This window comes from Mustela erminea, chromosome 4, assembly GCF_009829155.1.
Source record: "Mustela erminea isolate mMusErm1 chromosome 4, mMusErm1.Pri, whole genome shotgun sequence".
Lineage (NCBI taxonomy): Eukaryota > Metazoa > Chordata > Mammalia > Carnivora > Mustelidae > Mustela > Mustela erminea.
Window position 1 is genome coordinate 9321435 of NC_045617.1, and position 21011 is coordinate 9342445.

The 21011-nt window shown below is 42.1% G+C and overlaps 1 protein-coding gene across 6 annotated transcripts in view; it reads left to right on the forward strand.

Annotated features, from left to right (window-relative positions):
- SERAC1 (serine active site containing 1) overlaps positions 1-21011 on the forward strand; it is a 57124-nt gene that overhangs the window by 21167 nt on the left and 14946 nt on the right. For all 6 annotated transcript variants that reach the window (XM_032338610.1, XM_032338608.1, XM_032338612.1 and 3 more), the window contains 6 exons: positions 303-392; positions 1703-1834; positions 4247-4368; positions 5408-5536; positions 15625-15738; positions 18186-18348. In XM_032338610.1, the coding sequence (XP_032194501.1) occupies positions 303-392; positions 1703-1834; positions 4247-4368; positions 5408-5536; positions 15625-15738; positions 18186-18348 (750 nt within the window). The remainder of the gene's footprint in view (positions 1-302; positions 393-1702; positions 1835-4246; positions 4369-5407; positions 5537-15624; positions 15739-18185; positions 18349-21011) is intronic.

Genomic DNA, 21011 nt, shown 5'->3' on the forward strand with positions numbered 1-21011 from the left:
GGAAGGGCTGTTGTTGTTCCTGAATATAGCTGATCTTATGTCGCATCTGAGAATTTGTTAGCTTTAGTTCGTGTTTTTGTTTTTGTTTAGGTTTTAACCTTTTTCCGGACTTGGAGAGCAGTCTTCTTTTGGGATCTAGAGCTCTCTGTTCACATAATGGTTTTTGTTGTTTTGATAGTGACCCTAAAAAACTATTTTATATTTTTTGAAAAAATTTAGAGCTTATACATTTTTCTTTAAAGTAGGGAAGTGTAGCATTAAGAGTATATACTTGGTTTTATCTTAATTTGTAATCGTCTTAGGAATCACCTACCAGGCAAGAAAAGAGCTTCACAAAGCAGTAAGAAAAGTATTGGCAACATCAGCCAAGATACTGCGCGGCCCATTTGCTGGTAAGTATCAAATATTTAACTTGCAGTCTTTATCAGTGATCTGAAAGTCATCTGATGATCAACTTGAGGTCTTTTTTTCTTATCCCGTTTCTTATACTGACATTTTTTATAGCTATGGAAAATTGAGTGACATTATTTTCTTGGGCTATATTTAATTTTAAGGGTGATTTTAATTTTGTTGCCTTGGACAGTCTTCTTCTTTCCACTTTGTGGATGTAGTATTGTTAGATAATTGTAAATAGATATTGACACTAAATACAACCTTTTCTCTTAAGTGCTTTAAAATTTTAAATTTGTTAAAAAATCACTCCATACTTTCTCATAATGAGAATATTGCATCAATAATATAGATTTTACAAAAAATCTACAATTGGAGCTAGATATGGAAGCGCTTACTTGATCTCTTTAAAAAGTTGCCATCATGAAAAAGAAAGGTGAGAAATTTTTCAAGAATTAAAAGATACTAAAGAGACTTAATCAAATCCTGGTTTGAAAGAACAGCACTGAAGCTATATTTTGAACACTTGGAGGAATTTGAGTATGGAGTTAGACTGGATTTTAGATGGTTTTGGAAGATTTTCATTAATGTATGTGGGTGTTGTCATGGCATCATGAGTATATTGGAGAAGGCAGGCTTATTCTTAGGAGTGGCGGGTTGACTAAGAAAGGATCAAATGTTCCATCTGCAACTTCCTTTCACATGTTTTAGAGAAAAAATACACATCCATATAGATTAAGCAAATATGGAAACATGAAATTTATTAAATATTGTTGTAAACATATGGATGTTAATGTATTATTCTTTTAATTCTTCCATATGTTCAATATTTTTCACAGTGAAAAGTTTTTTTTTTAAGATTATTTATTTATTTATTTGTCAGAGAGAGAGAGAGAGAGTACAGGCAGGCAGAGAGGCAGGCAGAGGCAGGGGGAGCCTGATGTAGAACTCGATCCCAGGACACTGGGATCATGACCTGGGCCGAAGGCAGCCACTTAACCGACTGAGCCTTGCAGGCATCCCACAGTGAAAAGTTTTTTAGGGAAAAAGAGCAGCAACAAAAAAGAGATGAGGTTGTGAAGGCAACGTAGTATATAAAACTAAAGCACATGATAATCTACAAAATAAATATTAACAAAATAATACGACAGAACTAGAACAAACCTATCAGTCACTATTAGTGCCTGGAAATGGAATTCAGTCTTATTGTAGATGTCAAGTGCTTACAGCTTATCATCCCAAGTAAATGGGAGGACGTGTTTTAACTGTTCACACTGTTTATGTTGTCTTCTTCTTTTTTCTTTTTGCAAAGACCCCTTTAGTACAGTTGATGTCGAGGATCACGAGTGTGCTGTGTGGCTGCTCCTGAGGAAGAGCCAGTCGGGGGACAGAGCCGCGCGGCTGCAGGCCGTGCAGGAAATGTCGGAGACCCATCACTGGCACGGTAACACGGCCCTGCGAGCCCCTGCCGCGCCGCCTGCTTGCTTCTCTATGCTGATACCGGGGGATGGAAAGGAGATAGCAGGGAAGGAAAATGATTCAGGAAATCTGAATATGAAAATTCTAAAGAAGAAACTCCATGGATAGAGAAAGTAGAAAACTGCTGGCCTGGTAGCCAGATGTGTTTGATAAGAACAGGCTCAAAATTGAGGAAGATGTATTTGTGTAACTTTCTACCAGAACGAAGTTTTACCTGATTAGAGAAACTCTTGGTGCTGATAGTGATAGCCTTATTCTATATTTGCATTTTCTTTTGGTTCATGTTTAACAAAATCTATTTTAATTGCTTGCCACACCATAGAGTTATACTTGTTTTCACTTCGGCAAGTTACTTTGCTTTAAGACTGAGTCAAATGTACCTGATTCGTGTGTGTGTATTATTTTTAAAGGAAGATTTAAAATATTTAATTGTATTTAAAAATTGCGAGTAAAAGTACATGAGCAAGAGTTCAGATCTGCTCTGATTATAGTACAGGGACTAAAGTATACTCTATCAATAGAGTCATCTTATAAAATGGGTCATATTTTATAAGAGTCATCTTATAAAATATTTTCAGAGTAAAGTATCAGCACAAGATCTTTGCCTCCATATAAGTTGAATTGATTGGTGGCTATAATTACAGTAACTTATATTTTTTTAATTTTTATTTTTTAAAGACATATTGTTTAAAAGTTTATTTTTTTGACACAGAGAGAGAGGACACAAGCAGTGGGATCAGCAGAGGGAGAGAGAGAAGCAGGCTCACCTTGAGCAGGGAAACCGATATGAGACTCTATCCCAGGACCCTGGGATCATAACCTGAGCTGAAGGCAGATGTCCAACCAACTGAGCCACCCAGGTGCCTCTAATTACAATAACTTATAATATTATATATTTATATATATATATATATAATATTAAATAACTTATAAGCTTCTTCACTGTGAGTGAAGACTTAGAATAAAAATCTTTTTAAAAATGTAGGGGTGCGGGGCGCCTGGGTGGCTCAGTGGGTTAAGCCGCTGCCTTCGGCTCAGGTCATGATCTCAGGGTCCTGGGATCAAGTCCCACATCGGGCTCTCTGCTCAGCAGGGGGCCTGCTTCCCTTCCTCTCTATCTGCCTGCCTCTGTCTACTTGTGTTCTTTGTCTGTCAAATAAATAAATAAAATCTTAAAAAAAAAAAAAATGTAGGGGTGCTTGGGTGGCTCAGTCAGTTAAGCATCTGCCTTTAACTCAAGTCATGTTCTCAGGGTCCTAGAATCGAGCCCTGCATAGGGTTCCCTGCTCAGCGGGGCGTCTGCTTCTTTCTCTCCCTTTCCCCCCTCCCCCCAACCCCTGCTTGTGCACACACTGTCTCTCAAAATAAATAAATAAAATCTTTTAAAAAAGTCTACCTTCCAGGACTCCATTTCAGACTTACTATATCAGAAAAATCAGAGTTGGAGCCCAGGCACATAGATTTTGGGGAAGTTCCCCACTTGATCTTAAAGAACTTACCCAGGTTATGAACTGGGTTCGTATTAAAATAATGTCTGCTTCAGTGGTTGTAATTTTGTTTTCAATACATAGCTTAGTCCATTTGGGCTGCTGTAACAATACTGTCGACTGGGTGGCTTATAAACAATAGAAATTTATTTATTACAGTTCTGTAGGCTGGTAAGTCCCAAGGTCATTGTGCCAGCAGACTTGATATCTGGTGAGGACCTACTTCCTCGTTCACAGATGACCAGCTTTTCACTGTGTGTCCTCATGTGGCAGAGGGGACAAGGGATCTCTCTGGGTTTCTTTTATAAGGACAGTAATCCCAGTCATGGGGGCTTCCAAGGGTTCCCACCTCCAAATACCATGACATCGGGAAATTTCAACTTATGAATGGGGGTGGGGACACATTCAGAGCAGTACATAAAGGCTGGACTGGTTAAATCATGAAGGTTCAAACAAAGCACGGCCATCTGGAACCTCAGATTACTCATGGACATGACGGGATGCAAAGCACCACACCGTACCAGTGACATAGATCTCAGTGCAACCTCGGGTTTTTTAAGTAGTGATCAAAACAGTTAAAACACTAGAATTACTACAAAGAAAAGGAGAAGCAGTTCAGCCGGTTCTGACCTATCAGTTTTCGCATTTGAAGTTCAGTTCTTCGAAAAGGTTAGACCGCAATATACCTACCTATGTGTTGAGGAGAATTGTGACATCAGGCGTGGAAATGTTGGCTATCTGGGTTACCGGTAGGTAAATGCAGTTGTAATTATGGAAAGAGACTTGGGAAATTTTGAATCGCAAACTTGTAGTCTAAAAATTAAATGTGCATTTAATTCTTAAAACAATTATAAGGTAATTTGGGTGCTAACAACATACTTTTACAATAGATTACCAGTACAGGATAATTGCTCAAGCCTGTGATCTGAGAACTCTTATTGGTTTGGCCCGAAGCAAAGAGAGTGATCCTCGCTTTTTTCTCCCACCACCTCCTTTGCCATCTTTAAAAGAAGTAAGTAAATAAAATAGTCCAGTGAGTGAAAAATAGATTAATATGTCATCTTCACTTTGGGTGCAAAGTAACCAATCAAAAAGTAGTCTGTTGGCTACTTTTCACAAGCAGGTAAACTAGATGTTAACCGGAAATTGTAGTTCCTATGCAAAGATTTCTTGATTTACCAGGAGATGTTGTTTCTCTTGTGTTATTTTCCCCATTTGGGCGTTGTGAGTCTCTGTACACCAGTGGGGAGCTTCATAGCCAATCAGCATCAGTGAATTAGTTCTAATATTGAACTAAACAATGGACTAGTTCTAATATTGCTCTAGATCAGTTTTTCTCAACAGTACTGACATTTTGGGCCTAATAATTCTTTGTTGTGGAAGGTTGTTCTGTACATTGTAGGATGTCTAGCAGCATCCCTGGTCTACTCACTGGATGCCACTAGCAATCCCCTCAGTTGTAACAACCAAAACTATCTCCAGACACTGCTGACTGTTTCCTGGGGGTGCAGAAAGCCTCCAGAGAACCACCACCTGTAGGTATTAATATATCACTCCGCATAGGTTTTTACTAACCACCACATATAGATGTTAATGCGTTAGCCCACATACATACTAATTATTAACCGCTAGTAGGTATTAGAGCATGCTTCTTCAGCACCTTTCTGAGGCTTTCCTAGAAAAGGAAATCTGAAAACTTGCAATCAGTTGTTGAAAAATAGAAAAATGGATATGCTAGATGTAAGTTATTAGAGAAAATCAGATAGTAATGAGTTCTGGATTTAAAGAAGCAAGATTTAGGTAGAAAGAGTGTAATAATCCATTTTGAGCCAAGAGCTAAACTTTGCCTTAGGGCTCTCAGACTGAGGCAGCAGACAGAAGTGCAGAACTCAGAATTAAGTGATTCACTGTGTGCTTAGGTGGGCCACAGTTTCCAAGACTAAAGCTCTCCTTTATCCCTGCTCTTTTGTTTTGGCATTGATTCTTCCGTACTTTTGTTGTGCCCAGTTGTGGAGCTTAATTATGAAGACTTTGTTTTCCTTTTATGACAGGATTCTTCCATTGAAGAAGAGCTCAGACAGTTGCTGGCTTCTCTACCTCAAACGGAGCTAGATGAGTGTATCCAGTATTTTACGTCTTTGGCTCTGAGTGAAAGCAGTCAAAGTCTGGCAGCTCAGAAGGTTAGCTCATTTCTTCATTCAGTAAATATTTTGGAGTGCCTACCCACCCTTTCTAGGATACTGTGCCAGGGGCTAGCACGTAGAACGTTAAAATAGTCACCAACCAGGAACAGAATAAACGTGTTGGCTCCTGGTTGTGTGCCAGGCCCTGTCAGCGATGGTGGGGAGACAAGTAAATAAGCAAAATCCCAGAAGGTGTAAGAGAGATTATAGGTCACTCTGAGAGCCCTTCACTCTGCTTAGGAAGTCATGTAAGGCTCCATGGAGGGGACTCTGAAGTCACATCTGGAAGAATGAATAGATACTAATTTACAAGATTTTAATTATCATCTACATGCTACTCATGGGTATCTCTGATCCTACATTCTAACCCAAGCACTAGATTTGAATCTTCAACTTCCTGCTGGTTGTCTCTGCTCGGATGTCTAATCGATGTCCCAAACTCAACTTGTTGAGCCCACCCTTTTTCTGCTAAGCTTTCCTTCCTTTCACCTTTCCATCTGGATAAATGGCATGGCACCCAGCAGCCCCCCAGTTGCTCGAGCTAACGGCTGGGGGCTCCTGGAGCTAACGGCTGGGGCTCCTGTTCTTCCTTCCTTCCACATCCAGCCCGTTTGCGGTTCCTGTGAGCTGTCGCTTCAAGTACAGCCTGAGTCCGTCTGCCTCCTGGTCTGTGCTGTAACCACTCCCCCGGCTGCCATCACATCTTTCTCATGCTGTCCTGTTCATTCATCTCGGCTCTGTTCTTGCTGTCACTTTTAAGATAATTTCAAAGTCTCTTTCAGAGTCTTTTATTTTAGTTTACTGAGGTGTTAATTACCATTTGGGGCAGCATTGGCCCTCTTGTATTAGATCGTGGGTTGACATGGGTTATGTATTTTTACTGTGAATTTGTCTTTCGCCGAACAGATTACTTTCTGTGGGAGTCCCAAGCATCCTGGATTGTAAATCTGCCCTCCCAGAGCAGCCTTTGTGTTTACTTCCCTTGGATACCCCAGGGGTTTCACTGTTGCTGAACTAGTTTGATATTCATTCCCTGGTTTGGGATTCCTGTGGCACATGGGGAGTGTAAATTCAGACACACCTGTGGATGGTATAGTCTTCAGGTTGATTTCTCATCCAGAGCCCCAAGCCGAAACAGACTCTTCTCACTGCTTTCATGAGCTGGTGGGCAGAGTTTTCTAGACTCTCTTAGAGAGAGGGCAAGCTTTCCAGGACTTTGCCTTTCTATAGGTATCTCAGGTTTAATTCCCATTGAATGTGAGACCCAAAATCACATCTCTTGCTCCGAACAACTGGTAAAGTCCCGTCCAAGGAGCCTGCCGGCATTTTACAGTAGCCGCCCTGTGCTCACTGCTTCTGTTGAAGATCCTGCTTTTAGTCTGTCACCTGAGGACTTGCCTTTATTTCTTCTCTTGGCTGTGCCTTAAAATAGCTTGTATTATATTTCATTAGATATTTCTAGATGTTTGTAGTGGGAGGGATTCATTAGAAGCCACATTCAGCATCGTGCTGGATCCAGAAAGCTTTCTTATCACATCTCCATCACCTCAGACACCATAGCAAGCTCCTAACATGTCTCTCCAGTTGTACAGCTTCCCAGCAGCCAGAGTGATTTAAAAAAAAAAAAAAAAAAGGACATGAATTCGATCCACTCATGCTCCTGCATTAAGCCTTTCAAATGGCTTCCCATTACATGCTACGTCTGAGTCCTTTACTTTTTGTGATCAAGGCATGGACTGGCCACTCTTTATCAGACTGGCTTCCCTTGGAATGGCGATGAAATTGATAGGCGCCAGTTACAGGATGGAGTTTGCATAGTGGCAGATGATGTGCGAACAAGGACACCGGACACAGGTCAGAAGGGCACAGGCCAGCATGCCCAGCTGTACGTGCCGTCTTGTCAGAGCTCTCCCAGTGCTCTAGAGGGTCCTTCACACCTTTGGAGGAAGACCGCCTTCATTCTTGAAAGCCATTCTGATTGAGGGTTTATGTTCTTTCATGTCTTTCACCTCTTTGGTTAGGTTTATTTGGCAAGGAAGAAGGAAAACTTTCATTATTTGCAGATGACGTGATATTTTGTATAGATAACCCAAAAGACTCCACTAAAAAATTGCCAGAACTGATACACGAATTCAGTAAAGTTGCAGGATACAAAATCAACTTACAGAAATCTGTTACATTTTTATGTAACCAGTAATGAAGCAGCAGAAAGAGAAATCAAAACAATAACAAATAATTGGTATAACACCCAAAACAATAAGATACCTGGGAATAAACCTAAACAAAGAGGTGAACGCCTTTAAAAAAAAGACAAAACAAAAGTAGCACATCTTTTTTTTTTTTTTTTAAGATTTTATTTATTTATTTGACAGAGATTACAAGTAGGCAGAGAGGCAGGCAGAGAGAGAGAGAGAGAGAGATGAAGCAGGCTTCTCGCCGAGCAGAGAGCCCGATGTGGGGCTCGATCCCAGGACCCTGGGATCATGACCTGAGCCGAAGGCAGAGGCTTTAACCCACTGAGCCACCCAGGCATCCCAAGTAGCACGTCTTTTATTAAACATTAAAAACACATTTAACTTAGTTTCGGTTCTGAGGCCCCATCTCATGAGACCAATAAATAACTCTATTTTAGTTCTCATTTCCCACCTCCCTGCCCCTGCCGATTTAGTCAGGCTTCTCAGATTTTTTTTACTTACCATGAAGTTGTGAGTGAAGAGATAGGAGGGTTGTCCATCTGGTTTTTAGAGATCTGCCAAAGCTGCCTTGTAGTCTCCAGGCACCTTTCAAGGGGTGGTACGCTGCTTCTGTACAGAGCTACCTCCTTGGAAGGCTACTCGGCCTGGGCAGATAACCGACAGCTGTCTGGTTTTAGAGCTGGGCTTCCTCACCTTTGTATACCATGGACCCCCCTTTTGGTGATTTAGTGAAGTCATTTCTAGATGCGTAAAATGCAGTATGTAGGGTTACAAAGGAAACCGATAATATTAAAATACTCTTACCAAAAATAATACATGTAGTTCTTTTTGATGCATTAAATAACATTACATTGATCTCAGGGTCCTGGGATCGAGGCCCGCATCAGGCTCTTTGCTCAGCGGGGAGCCTGCTTTCCTCTCTCTCTCTCTCTGCCTGCCTCTCTCTCTACTTGTGATCTCTCTCTGTCAAATAAAAAAAAAAAAAAAAAAGTTGAAGTTTACTTTTAAAATATTTTAACTTTTAATTTTGAAGTAATTTCAAACTTTAAGAATTGTAGAAATAATACATTTCACTAAGATATACCAATTGTTACTATTTTGCCCCATTTGTTTTCTGACCCCCCATTTCCTCCCCATCTGTCTGTGGGTAGATTTTATTTGTCTGTTCACACACATTTACTGTCTTCCTCCATGAACCATTTGAGAGTGAGACATAGAAGTGATGTCCTTTTGCCTCTAAAGACTTAAGTATTATTTCCTGACAACATGGACATTCTGAGATATGAGCACAGTACAGATATCAAACTCAGAAAATTAACATGGAGGGCGCCTGGGTGGCTCAGTGGGTTAAGCCCCTGCCTTCGGCTCTTGTCATAGCTTCAGGGTCTTGGGGTCAAGCTCACAGGGAGCCTGCTTCCCCCTCTCTGCCTGCCTCTCTGCCTACTTGTGATCTCTCTCTCTGTCAAATAAATAAAATCTTTTAAAAAAATGAACACTGAGAATACTGTGCTCTACTACAGACTCCATGGTTGAATTTTGCCGAGTATCCCAGTAATTCTTTCACAGCAGCTTGTTGTTTTTGTTGTTTTCAGTCTGATCTGTGTCTAAGGATGAAACATCACACCTGATGGTCATGTCTCCTTTTATCTGGAAAAATGCTTCAGCCTTTCTTAGTCTTCATGTCATTGACATTTCTGAAGACTACAGAGTAGCAGTTTGCGGAGTGTCCTCAGTTCAGTGTGTCCCACGTGTCCTCAGGATTAGAGTCCGCTTCTGCATTTATCGTGGGAACAGGGCAGAGGTGACCTGTGTCCTTCCCACTCTGCTGCCACATCCAGAAACACAGGAGACCAGCTGGTCCCCTTGCTGCTGATGTTAACTTGCCAGGTTTCTCTGCTTTGATGTTAATACACGTTTTGTTTATAATGATTATAGGATCTGAGGGGAGAGGGGACGTTTGAGGCTATTAGTCTATCCTGTGCCTCTAAAGACTTTCAGATGATGGTTTCAGTATCCTTTGAATAAATTATGCCTGATAATGGTTATTCTTGGATGGTTGCAAAATGGTGATCTCCCCCTGCCCAACTCAGACAATCCGCCTTTACTTCTGTCTACTGTAAGGGAAAGCTTTCCTTCCTCCGTCTTTCCTGACACATGGAGCCTGGGGCTCCCGGATTATTATTTATTCACTAGATTATAACCCAGAACTACCTTTCATATTGATGCTCAGTGTCACAGGTTTGGTATGGGAACTCCTTCAGGTTGCCTCCCATGTGTTTTGAAATTGTCTCCATTATATTTTGAGTATCTCCTTATTGTCTGGCATTAGAAAACAGTCTAGGCTCCATCTTAAACTTTCTGTGCTCCAGCTCTGGAGTCAGCCGAATCTTCAAGAAGCCCTGGTTCCTTCCAGGCCAGTGGTTGTTGGAAACCAACTTTTGGGTGTAAGCTTGCTTGTTGCTGCAAGTGTTGCTTTTAGACTCTTTCAGGGACATTGGGAAAAATTGCGATTTCTCGTGGTTCAATTCAATATGTAAATTTTGATTTTTAAAGCCATCAGTGTATATGCTGTTGTTGCTTGGTTGAATAATAATGTTAAACTGAGGACTAGTCTGTCCATGTATGGGTCTCAGATAACTGCTGGTGGGTGGACACTATATGGCAGTGTCCCGTCTGGGCCACCAGTATGAGCGTGGGCAGTTGGCATTCAAAGGAATGAAGATCGTGACGTTACTCTCAGAAAGCTGCAGCCGATGAGATGGGACAGGAAAACGTCTGTGCTCTTGGTTGCTGGCAGAGCCACACAGATTGCTACTGTTGATACGGTTTACTGTCTGTGTTTTTAATTGAATGCCATGCAAAATTTCCGTGACATGTCTGGAATAAAGACATAACATTTTCCCCTCCAAGCATATGCCCTCCCTACCCTGAATTCTGTCTACCCGAGGCTTAAGGAGGACCCTGGGTCAACAATTCCTGTTTTAGAATGATCACCATTTCTAAGCACAGTGGGTTTGCACACATTGCAGAGTTCTGGGGTTGTGAATTTTTATGCAGAAACACCAGAGATTAGCTTTTACACACATCAAAACAAAGGGACCCACAATTAGAAGCAGTATCAAGACTGTCTCTGCCCCCCCACGCCCCACCCCTGGCAGTGATCTGCCATCCCCCTTTTGTTCCTTCTGCTCATTAGGAGAGCTGGGTCACAGAGAGCAAAAGCACTTCCCAGCTTTGCTGTCCCCTCCTTATGGCTACACCCTTGGCAGCCTTCCGCTGTCCACCCAGGGAATTTGCTGACTACAATTCTGCTGGGCATTTGGGGGATAGGGAGGGGTGGTCCTTGGCCTTCCACCACCCCAAATGTTACCATCAAAAGCATTCCTTCTTTGGTGTCAGGATCCAGCTCTCAGTCTCGTTTTGTTTTTGTTACTGTCTAGATACTTCCAATCAGTCAGCTTGTCTGAAATTTCAACCTCTCTTAGAGGACCTCAGGTGTCTGTGGCTCAGAGCCTAAGGAAGCAACCAGAGATGCAGAAGTTTGAACATTTTATTCATTTTTAAAAAGATTCTATTTATTTATTAGAGAGAGACCTCGAGCAGGGAGGAGGAGGGAGGCAGAGGGAGAGGCCGACTCCCCACTGAGCAGGAAGCCCAGTGTGGGACTCGATCCACACTCCAGGATCATGACCTGAGCCAAAGGCAGACTCTTAACCGACTGAACCACCCCCCCCGCCGGCACCCCAGTTTGAACATTTTAGATTGTGCTTGCTTTTTCATCTACTGTGACAAGCTGCCTAGAGTCAGGAGAACAGTGGATATGGTACCTTGAAATGATTTCCCATCACAAAGCTTTTGTGGTCTTGGCTTAAGGACAGCCCAGCTAAAATCCTGCAGTTTTAGTATTATCATTCGCCCCTGTAATTTCCTAGTCTGTCTGAAATCAGCTTAGGTATTAGGGTCTGAAGTCCTTGCATCAAGGCACTTCTGACATCTATCTGCATAAGCATAGCAACGTGTTAGGATTGAGAGAAAGACATTGACAGATTGGTTTAAAGATGGGAGATTGCTTTAACGACCGAGGATTTAGAAACCTACAGATGCTTACACAAAAAAGGAAACTGTGAAGCTCACTTTCCCATAGCTGGACAGGCTTTGCCAGTCCTGCAGTTCCCCATGACGTACAGCTGTGCACACTGAGGATTCTTTGTTGGAACGAACCCATCATTGTCATCGCAAACTCCCCCTCTCTCCCCTTCTCCCAACTTTGGTTGTGAGTAAATCTCATCAGTTGTAAGTAACAGAGAAAGCAAACACAGCTTATTTCTAAGTGTTTCAAGAAAATGGGTAATCATTCTCAGATGTCACATCTCCTAGCAGCCCTCGGTGTCGGCTTACCTGAATCCGTTTCTTCACCGCCTTTCTAACCGTCCCCTCCCGCAGGCTCACTCTCCCTCATGCTCACGCCTGTGCTCCAGCCACACTGGCTTTTCCTCTCCAGTCCTTGAACTTGCGAAATGTTTATCCGCTCGTGCTCCCTCTGCCTGGGATTCTCTGCCACCTGGCTTGTCACACGGCTGCCTCTTTGTCCTCCAGCTCTCAGCTTGTCAGCTCCACAGAGAGACCTTCCTCTTTATCTCAAATGTTTATTGCATTTATTGTCCTTCCTAGCATTCATCCCATTGTGTAATTATACTCTGTATTTCTTTGCTTACGTCATCCTCTTACTCCCTTCCAGTAGGCTTTAATAATCTCCCCGGTACCAGATACAGCCTCCCACCCAATGTCTTCTCGATAAATCTTTATGGAATAACGAATGAATCATGAGAGCCAGCTGTGCACAGACGTATACATACTTAAGTAACAACTGGCATATTTCTGTTATGAATCAAAGTATTTTTGTATGGCAGACAAAAATGGAGATACTGTTTAATCGGAGTTGTAGGTTATGTGGTAAGAAAATTTCTATTGTGCATTAAGTCATTTGGCTGTTATAAACTCGTTGAGATGCATTTGAAATATACTGTGTTAATCCACAGTTAGGTTGTGTCTCCCATTGAATATCGTAATAAACAATTATACATAAAATGCTTTGTTAACACATAATTAATATATGATATGGATATAAATTCTTTAGCAACTTGTTTTATTAGTTGACATTTCCTCTTACGCTTTATTGTTATGATTGCCTTCTAATTTTTATACCTTACCCTTGTTATTGTTTTTAACAGTGTCACTCTCTTTCCTTTCCTCTTCATTTCTTTGATCCTTAAGAGATCATTTTTTAGTTTGCGTTACGGAATTTGATGTATGGCATTTCTTAAATTTTTACGAATTTATGTAATCTTGCTCTATCTTAATCCAATGATAAAGCAGTAGTAACCTATGTGTTTTATTTTTGTGTTAAGAATGAGAATATAGGGGGGCGCCTGGGTGGCTCAGTGGGTTGGGCGTCTGCCTTCGGCTCAGGTCATGATCTCAGGGTCCTGGGATCGAGCCCTACATCGGGCTCTCTGCTCAGGAGGGAGCCTGCTTCCCCCCCCCCCCCCCCCCGCCTGCTGCTCTGCCTCTCTGTCAAATAAATAAAATTTAAAAAAAAAAAAGAAGAAGAATGAGAATATAGGAGGGTGCTTGGTTGGCTCTGTTGGTTAAGTGTCTCCCTTTGGCTCAGGTCGTGACCCCTGAGCCGTGGGATTCAGCCCCACATTGGGCTCCATGCTCATCAGGGAGCCTGCTTCTCTCTCTCACTCTGCCTCTGCTCCCCCTGCTTGTGCTCACTCACTCTCTCTCTGAAATAAATAAAAGAAATCTTTAAAAAAAAATAAGAATTAGAATATAATCCATATGACCACACCACGAGTTTGCGCCTTTTATCCGTTCCTTTTGCTTGTGCTTCTTTTCTACCACACAATCTGCTGGTTCACAAATAACTGAAGCTTTGCCGATGAGGTTGGAATTGGAACCGTATTCTTATATCCCGCTTAGAAAATGATCAAGAGAACGCAGAGTCCTAGGTAATTTTTTTTCCTTCTTCTCTTTCTTTCCTTGGAGCATTTGGCTTCAAGGTCAGGTGATTTGAGGGTGTGAGGTAGGGAGAGGGATTTGGGGGAGGCAGGTTTTGGTGGTGGATGTTTAAGAGAAGTCCCCCATTCCCCGGAGCCCACCACTTCACTATTTGCCCATATGTCTGCTGGAGGAGAGAGTGACTCTTCATCAGTTAGTCCGTTCCCAGCCCTCTGTTGAGAGATGAATATTTGAGATTAAAGCATGTTTAAACTTGGAAACGCAGAATGTTACATCAGAGAGGATGGCAGGAGTAAGAATTATAGAATGTTTACTAGGTTTACCAAACCATGGGCCCTATACATTAGCTCAAAATGCAGAAATTTATGGTTTATATTTCCTGTAGGATACGCTGGGCTTTCTGTACACATTTTTGAAAAACATTACCTTGTAGTTGCGCTCTTGTACCAGCAGGTGGCCTCTCTGCACAGTCAGGGCCCCTCGGTCAACTACAAAGTGCTTCAAAGGAGGTACAGTAATTAGTCTTCCTTCCATCGCCCCCACACCGCCCCTCACACACTCACATGGTTACACTTACTCTCTCACAGATTGTAGCATATGATACACTCTTCTGCCCCTTTTTCTCACTTGAGTGTTTATGTTGGAGATTGGTACGTATCAATGTCTGAGGAGCCTCAGATTTTCACGTTCACCTCGCATTCCGTCGTACGGGAGCCCCATCACGATTTACCCAGCCTCCTGTTGAGGGCAGTTCGTCCCTTCAGGCTTTCATGCTTACAGACGTTGCTGCAGTGAACAAACCTGTACTTGCATCACTTTGCCTTTGTGTGTCTCGGTAGGGTGAACTGTTGAAGGGCCTGCAGTGTAGGCAGCTGCCCTGAGTTGTCCTCCACGGAGGAAGCACGGAGGTAGGAGCGCGGCTTCCCCACGCCTCTGATAGACGGGGACCGTTTCTCTCCTAGAGGCACCGTGCATGCCTCTCACCAGAGCGATGTTGGGCCTCCTGTCATAGATTTCCTTTCCTAGGAACTTTTTGTTTCTGGCTGTTGCTCATTTTTCTGTAGCATCACTGGTATTTTTGCCACTGATTTGTGGGAGATTATTGTGTACTAGTGACATTAGCATTCGATCTATAGTAAGAGTTGAAATTTTTTCGCGCTTCATTCTTATATTTTGCTATTTTATAGGGCTAGTACACACCCCTGTTCTGTCTCATGGTTTTCCTAGCTCTTCTGTTTATTCTCCCATATGAACTTGAATTTCACATCATTATCATCAGTTATCTTCATTTTAAACTTTCCCAGTACTGCCTTTTCTCTTTATTATTATTATTATTATTATTATTAAAGATTTTATTTATTTATTTGACAGAGAGAGATTACAAGTAGGCAGAGAGGCAGGCAGAGAGAGAGAGGAGGAAGCAGGCTCCCTGCTGAGCAGAGAGCCCGATGCGGGACTCGATCCCAGGACCCTGAGATCATGACCTGAGCCGAAGGCAGCGGCTTAACCCACTGAGCCACCCAGGCACCCTCTCTTTATTATTATTTTGAGTAATGGATTTCAGGTAGACTCTGCCAGTGTCATCTTGCAGTAGAACATATGTTCAATCCTGGGCTTTTCTTACTTGATAAAGGATTGTGTGTTAGTGTTCTTACATTCAGAGAAGAGGACACAGAGGAAAGAAGAAAAACATGCAGATTGCCTCTTCTAGAAATGATTCCTTATGTTTTCTGTTCTAGGAAGCAGCAATTTGCATAACTAGTTCCCTTTCAGCTTCCAAAATATGTCGTGTATAGCTCAGGGATTTTTTTTGTCAAACAAAAAATATGAGTCACTCTCTTCAGTAAACATTTAATTATCTTTCAGGGTGGCTTATGGTGTTTTGGAGGAAATGGACTTCCTTATGCTGAAAGTTTTGGAGAAGTTCCTTCAGCTACAGTGGAAATGTTCTGTTTAGAAGCTTTGGTAAAACATTCTGAGGTAACTTACATTTTTAAAATGTGGTTTAGTTTTTATGATCACAATGGAAAAATTGTACATGTTGGCTCATTCAAGGGAAGTAATCCTCATTTTTTGTAGAAGAAAAAAAAAAAGCTTTTTACTTGTTTTAAAATTTCTGCTTCCCCCCATTTAGTTATTAGAATTGATAATCATAATTTAGCACCAATACACATATTTCATTTTTGCCAAGCATTTCTAAAAATGTATTTAATCTTAATTGTGCATAAGAAAGCAATCCATTGTCTAAAACATAGCATTGACCTTTGAATTATGCTATCTTCTACTGCCTTTCTCAGATCATTTTTCCAAATAATATTAGTAGGTAGTTAATTTCCAGTAAAACATCTGCTAGAGATGTAGCATATGGATAAAAGGTAAATATTTGGATGATCATACTCCATATATTAATGGTTTTTAAATTTTTTGGCATTTATGACAGCTTTTCTGTCATTATCATATTTTGATTTTATTTGTTTACTTTTATTTATTTTAAAGGTTTTGTTTATTTTTAGAGAGGGAAGGGAGAGGGGCAGACAGAGAGGGAGAGAGAGAATCTCAAGCAAGACTGCATGGTGAGAGCAGAGCCCTACATGTGGTTTGATCTCAGGACCCTGAGATCATGACCTGAGCTGAAATCAAGAGTTGGATGCCCAACTGACTGAGCCAGGCACCCCCTGGTGCCTTCTTGATTTTATTTTATTTTTTAAAGATTTTATTTATTTATTTGACAGACAGAGATCACAAGTAGGCAGAGAGGCAGGCAGAGAGAGAGAGAGGGAAGCAGGCTCCCTGCTGATCAGAGAGCCTGATTCAGGGCTCGATCCCAGGACCCTGAGATCATGACCTGGGCCGAAGGCAGAGGCTTTAACCCACTGAGCCACCCAGGTGCCCTGCCTTCTTGATTTTAAAAAGAAAAAAAGCAACAAACTTTGTGGTGCTCAAACATGAATGTCTAAAAATCACTTTTAAGCATGCTTAAAAGTGCAAGTTTCATGGTCACCTTTAGATACGGGATTGTGTCCAGAAATTTGCATTTTTAACAGGCATCCCTGGTTGAGGCTTCTGGAAGTAGTCCTTCTCACGTCATGAGAAACCCCGTTCTAGAGCTCTTATATTCTAGTTTAATTTTGGGAACCATTAGACATGGCTCAGAAGCGTCTGGCCATCTCTAGATTCCATCAGTGGGGCTGGGAATTAAGTACAGAGTAGAGGTATTAGCAGTGTAGTTCAAAAGGGCATGTAGGAAAATGAGCTGGAGTTTTTGCGGCTTAAGACTAGTTTCTAAGGCAATAGATGCATCTTCAGGAAAGTACAGTGCGTGGAATAGCTTTCCAGAAACCTCTCAAGTCATTACATAGCTCACTGATGTGTGTCTAAAAGACATACTCTTAAATGCACTTAAAATGTCATAAAATTCAATAAAAATTTGGAGAGTGGAAATTGTTAACATACATGTGACGTATCAGTGAGTCCCAACCAGTGATGGGAGGAGGCCAAGGTCGTGCCAGTGACCTTGGCACATTGTGAGGACTTACAATAGTATTACATAGTTCCTTGGGCTTTTCTCTTGTTTCTCCATTAAAAATTCACATCCCTTTTTCTTTTCTTTTTTTCCCCCTTTTTCTTTTTTATTTTTACCACTTGATCGTTCTCTTTAAAAAATGTGTTCTGACTCCTGAGTTTTAGGAGAACCCCCACACTGTGGGCTTGTGTGGGGTGGGGTGCGAGGCCGCGGATGGAGCTTATTTATCTCTGCGAGTTCTCGATGTAGAAGCAAACTTGGCAACTTCGAGTGAGTGTTTCTACTTGTTATCAGGTGGCAGCTTTCTCAAGCATAGAAAACCTTTTTAAGGTCAAGCCAGCCAGAGTATCACTGTTCATCGAAACAATTCTATAATAATGACATTGTCAGGTTACACATCCCATCAAGAGCTAAACAGTAAGAGAATTTTATCACTGAACCACCCATGTCTACACAATAAGAATAAAAATTTCAGGGCGCCTGGGAGATTTAGTCAGTTAAGCATCTGCCTTCGGCTCAGGTCATGATCCCGGGGTCCTGGGATCGAGCCCCGCATCGGGCTCCGTGCTTGGCGGGAAGCCTGCTTCTCCCTCTCCCACTCCCCCTGCTTGTCTTTCCTCTCTCACTGTGTCTCTCTCTGTGGAATAAAGAAATAAAATCTTTAAAAAAAAAAGAATAAAAATTTCAGAAGTCCTGGTGAGATATGCCTTAATTTTTTCAGTGATTCTGAAGCACCTCTCGCATAGATAAGGGTTTGCTTCTTTATTTCAGCCAGCCGAGATGAGAGTTTCAGGTAGGTCTCTGTCCTTGACCAGGACCTCCCTGGCTGTGCCTTCAGCATGCTGGGTCACCTCGTTAGTGACTGTGCAGCGTTAAGTGAGCTTTCATTAATTTATCCTGCTAGATATCTACACACTGTGATCAAATTGAAGCAAACGGAGGCTTGCAACTACTTCAGAGACTATACCAACTTCACAAGGATTGTCCTAAAATACAGAGAAATATAATGCGTATCATCGGAAATATGGCTTTGAACGAACGTCTTCATTCTACTATAGTTCGCTCAGGTAATACGTCTCTCTTGGATTTGGTCCTTTGGTCTTCTCCCGCCTCTACCCCTCCTGATACATTAATTTTTTTTAACAGACTTAAGACTTTGCTTAGGTTTGCTTATGGGTCCTTAGAGCATGTCATTTTCGTAGGGGCACGGAGTTGCTTGCGACATGTGGATGGCCCGTATCTAAGATACTCGGTGCGGGGACAGTCACGGGGGAGCGGTTTTTGCCATCATGACCATCTAATTGTTTACATCATCTTTGATATGATTTGGTTCACTAAGAGATGTACTCGGGGTATAAATAGTGATGTCCCCGCCTTGCAACTAATAAACTGACGGTGGGGAGATACTTAAGACCATGCGGAAATTCCTGTTCCTCGTCTGTGGAACATTCTCGCCTCCTCTTGCCTTTAGCGTGATGGTTGCAGAATGGTGGTTTCCTAACTGCAGCACGCCTTCCCCGTGTGCTTTTCAGCATTTGGCAATTTCTTACAAGCAAGAGCCCTTCTTTCTCTCTCCTTCCGTCTGTCCCCTCCTTTCTTCCTTCTTGCCTCCCTCCCGCCCTCCCACCCTCCCCCATCAGTATGGGCACATAGATTCCTATTTTTTAATGGTTTATATCTTATTACTGTACTTAACATTTGATGCCAGATTGTCTCAGTTTTGTTTAGTGGGAGCCCCACAAACTGGTTCCCTGTGTCCTTGCAGTGTGCCTACCTCATTTTGGGAGGCATTCGTTACTGTCTGGAATAACAACATGTTCTCTGGGGAGAAATGCAGATAGATTTTAGTGCAGATTCATTGGTACAGACCAGGATCTGGGTGCTTGGTGTGCTTGTTGGTCCTGGAGTGTCTTTGCTTCTTGGCTCTTTCATTGGAAAAAGCAAAGTGATCTGTGTAAACACACACACACACACACACACAAATATGCATAGATATGTGCTCATCAGATATATCCATATGTTCATATTTATTAGAAACTATGAATTTACATTTTTTCTTGTGTCTCTGCTTTGTGTTTTGGTTTACATTTAAGAGAGTTTTGATCACTAGAAGTTTTTAATTTAATGAAGTCTCATTCAGGGATCAGCCAACTTTTTCTATAAAGGACTACTTACTATGGGGGCGCCTGGATGGCTCAGTGGGTTAAGGCCTCTGCCTTCGGCTCAGGTCACGATCCCAGGGTCCTGGGATCAAGCCCCGCATCGGGCTCTCTGCTTCTCGGGGAGCCTGCTTCCTCCTCTCTCTGCCTGCCTCTCTGCCTACTTGTGATCTTTGTCTATCAAATAAATAAAATCTTTTTTTTTTTTTTAAAGATTTTATTTATTTATTTGACAGAGAGAGAGATCACAAGTAGGCAGAGAGGCAGGCAGGCAGAGAGAGAGGAGGAAGCAGGCTCCCTGCTGAGCAGAGAGCCCGATGCGCGACTCGATCCCAGGACCCTGAGATCATGACCTGAGCCGAAGACAGCGGCTTAACCCACTGAGCCACCCAGGCGCCCAAATAAATAAAATATTTAAAAAAAAAAAAAAAAAAAAAGGACTACTTACTATGGGTTTTATTTGTCCTGACTTTTTAGATTCTTAAAGTAGAAACTTAGATCATTGATTTTAACCTCTTTTCTTGTTTCAGTTACCTGTTGCTATGTATCAGACACAAAATTTATTGGTTAAAATAGTGATCCTCTGTTTTCCTCATGAATCTGAAACTTGGGCAAGATTTGGTAGTGAAGGGTTACATCACTCTAAGCACCGTCAGCTGGGCAGCTCAGCTGTGGGACGGAGGGTTCACTTACACGATTGCTCGCTTACCTGGCTTGCAAACTGGTGCTGGCTCTCAGCTGGGCCTGGGGACATTGGCTCCTTTCTCTGAGCACCTCTGCACTCAGCTTGAGCTTCCTTTAAGCATGATGGCCAGGTGTAAAGGTCAAACGTCCCCAGAGAGGGCCCGGTATAAACTCTTTCCTTTTGTAATCAAGCATTAGGAACTCATTTCTGCCACGGCCTACTGATTAGGAGCTAGTCATTGAGGCTGGCTCACATTCAAGGGGAGGAGATTTGGAAGGGGTTTTGACTCATCACCTCTTCTTTTTTTTTTTTAACATTTTCTTTATTTATTTGACAGATCACAAGTAGGCAGGGAGGTAGGCAGAGAGGGGGAACCAGGCTCCCTGCTGAGCGGAGACACCCACCCACCCACCCCCAACATGGGGCTCGATCCCAGGACTCTGAGATCATGACCTGAGCCGAAGGCAGAGGCTTAACCCACTGAGCACCTGGGCGCCCCAGACTCATCACCTCTTAATGGACAATAGTGTCAAAGAATTTGAAGACATGTCTTCAGATCACTGCAATTTAGTACTTAAAGCAGTATATTTCCTCTAGCCTGCTTTAGATGTGGCCCTCACATTTTGGGTATATTGTATTTTTGTCATTATTCAGTTTGACATATTTTCTAATTTTCTCATGAATTTTTTCTTTGTCTCACGGGTTACCTAAAAGTATGCTGTGTAGTTTATAAATGCTGTTTTCTAGATGCCCTATGTCTCATTTCTAATTTAATATTGCATGTGTTCAGAGAACATATCCTATAAGATTTTAGTCTTTGGAAATTTATTGAAACATAGTTCATGGCCCGTTGTATGGTCTGTTGTGGTGAGTGTTCTGTGTACAC